The 2,458-nt window shown below is 46.4% G+C and overlaps 1 protein-coding gene across 1 annotated transcript in view; it reads right to left on the bottom strand.

Moving 5' to 3' along the window:
* Positions 1-2,458, bottom strand: part of ptprr (protein tyrosine phosphatase receptor type R) — a 52,808-nt gene that overhangs the window by 17,834 nt on the left and 32,516 nt on the right. The window contains exons 3-4 of the mRNA XM_050037857.1: positions 2,013-2,126; positions 1,785-1,934 (exon numbers count right to left, since the gene is read on the bottom strand). Of these exons, the coding sequence (XP_049893814.1) occupies positions 1,785-1,934; positions 2,013-2,126 (264 nt within the window). The remainder of the gene's footprint in view (positions 1-1,784; positions 1,935-2,012; positions 2,127-2,458) is intronic.

The raw sequence follows: 2,458 nt of genomic DNA, 5'->3' as shown, positions 1-2,458 counted from the left end.
CACGATTAGTCGACTAATCGATGACTAATCGACTATTAAAATAATCGGTGACTATTTTAGTAGTCGACTAATCGGTTTGAGTCATTTTACATAGAAAAGTACTATAAAAGTCCCCCAAAATACTCTTATTGCAGCTTCTTACGTTCAAATATTGGCAGCTTTACACACTCTCCCGTGACAGTGAACTAAAACCCTTTGGCGTGAGCATGAAACAAGACATTAGATGACGTAATTTTGGGGTTTGGGCAAGACAGATCGACATTTTTCAACATTTTAACACATTTTTCGATGAAATGATTAGTCGACCATTTTAACACATTTTTCGATGAAATGATTAGTCGACTAATCGAAGAAATACTCGACAGATTAGTCAACAATGAAAATAATCGTTAGTGGCAGCCCTAATTAGCAGTGTCCCGGTACATAGCATTAGCAGCCGGCTCCTCCTCAGCTGTATCCCGGCAGCAGCGTTAGCAGCAGAGAAGCCGGACTTGCTCGAACGGTCCGCTGGAAAACCGACGATCAAGGACGCGGCGACGCGGCCCTGCCATGGCAGCCGCCCGTGGGCAAACAAATCAGTCTCCAGCGTGCCGCTGTCCAGCAACCTCGAATCTGTAGGGGAGGGGGGGCGGACACGACTCGCAGCAGTATTCTGAATTTGAGTGCAGTAACCGTTTTGGCCACATTCTTACATACAGTGCGTTTCAAAGGCATCTGTGTGTTGTGAACACAAAGAGCACAATATGAAACTAGAAAAGCACTCAGAGAGTGTAGACCTCCGCCAAGCAGGTGATATCCCCTCCCCCTCTGCATCAGATTTTGCAGCCTGCATCACAATTAGGTTATTTGCATCACTATCATTATAAGTTATATATGCCTTCACCATGGAGACACTGTGGTGTATTTATTTTGTTTTTTTGTATTTTTCACTTCCTTTCTTTCCATCACAGAACATTAATTTCAACTTTAGAATTACAACAATATTTAGCAAGTAGAACAAGACGTGCTTTCCGGCCACCAGATGGCGCTATGTTCACTGTCTTTAGAAATTGGAATTGCTGCTGAGGCTGTCAGACGATAGACTTTATTTTTTATTATTTTATCCACTTTGCTTCAACCGATCACCACAAAAATGTTATCATCTGTTCCTTGTCCCATTATCCACCTTTCCTGAAAATTTCATCAAAATCTGTTCATAACTTTAGTTATTTTGTAAACAATACTGCAAACATAACCTTCTTGGCGGAGGTAATGAAACTCATTTCTAATAATGACAAACATTTGTGTGCAGTATCTTATTTACACACAAATTTGTTGTGCTCACGTTTCATGAATGAGACTTGCTGTCTTCAGACGTGAGGAGGTGTCACACTGTTTCTTTGTGAAGTGATGAGGGGAGCGACAGGCTAAGCGTTTGATTGTGGTGTAATGTCCCTTTAAAGCGGCAGACAGGCCTGTTTTATTTTGTCTGCTCCTGGCTGACGGTCACAGGGAGTCTCTGATGTGTTGCTGTAGCATCATTAGAGAGGAGCTGTCACATGTCTCACTGCAGGACGCACAGTGATAATATTAATACAGCTGCTCTGTTCGTCCTCCGGCTGATCGATGACACTTTAATAGTTCCATTAAACTTTTAGCAGCAGCACTCTGCTCTCTAATAATCCCAATCCATCCTCTCCGTCCGTCTCCGCGGGGACCAACGAGGCCGCTTAACGAGCTGCAGTTACCATGGAGACCGAGCAGCGGGCACCCCCCCCCACACACACACACACACACATACACACCTCAGTGGAGACCTCTGTGATGCCAAAGTGTCCCAGGTGGCGATGAAGGACCCTGACGTTCAGTGACTGGATGACCTCTTCAGCGGGGCGGGGCTCGGAGATCCCCAGCCTATCAGAGGACACGAAGAGCTCGATGCCATTCTTCTTCTCCTGCAAGAGTCAATCAATCACTTTAACAATCAATCAATCAGTCAGAGGAGTGTCATGTTGGAGTGGTGTGTGTCTTACATTCAGCCGGTTGATGTGCACGTGTCCCGGAGGAACGCCCAGCGCTGCCGCTACGCCTTCCCGAAACCAGCGAAGAAGACTGACGTTCAGCCTCCTCACATCCACAGCCAGGTACTGAGACACGGAGAGAGAGACACGTTATGACCTGCTGTTATTTATGACCTAATATTGTTCAGTGTCTGTTTACAGTGCGCTGGTGTGAGACAGTGTTTCCTCTGAGCAGCAGCTTCACTTGGTTTCCTTCGTCTTTACTGGGCAACATTCACGAACACATGTTGAGCGTCAGAGCGACGAGTCTGTCTGTTCTCACACTGTAGATGTTAAAATGTCTCCATCCCTCCATCTCTCCATCTCTCCATCTCTCCGTCCCTCCATCCCTCCTCACCCCCCCGACTCCCCCTCCTCCCTCCATCCCTCCATCTCTCCATCCCTCCATCCCTCCATCC

Source organism: Epinephelus moara, chromosome 24 (assembly GCF_006386435.1).
Source record: "Epinephelus moara isolate mb chromosome 24, YSFRI_EMoa_1.0, whole genome shotgun sequence".
NCBI lineage: Eukaryota > Metazoa > Chordata > Actinopteri > Perciformes > Serranidae > Epinephelus > Epinephelus moara.
This window is presented reverse-complemented; position numbering and strand designations above follow the sequence as displayed.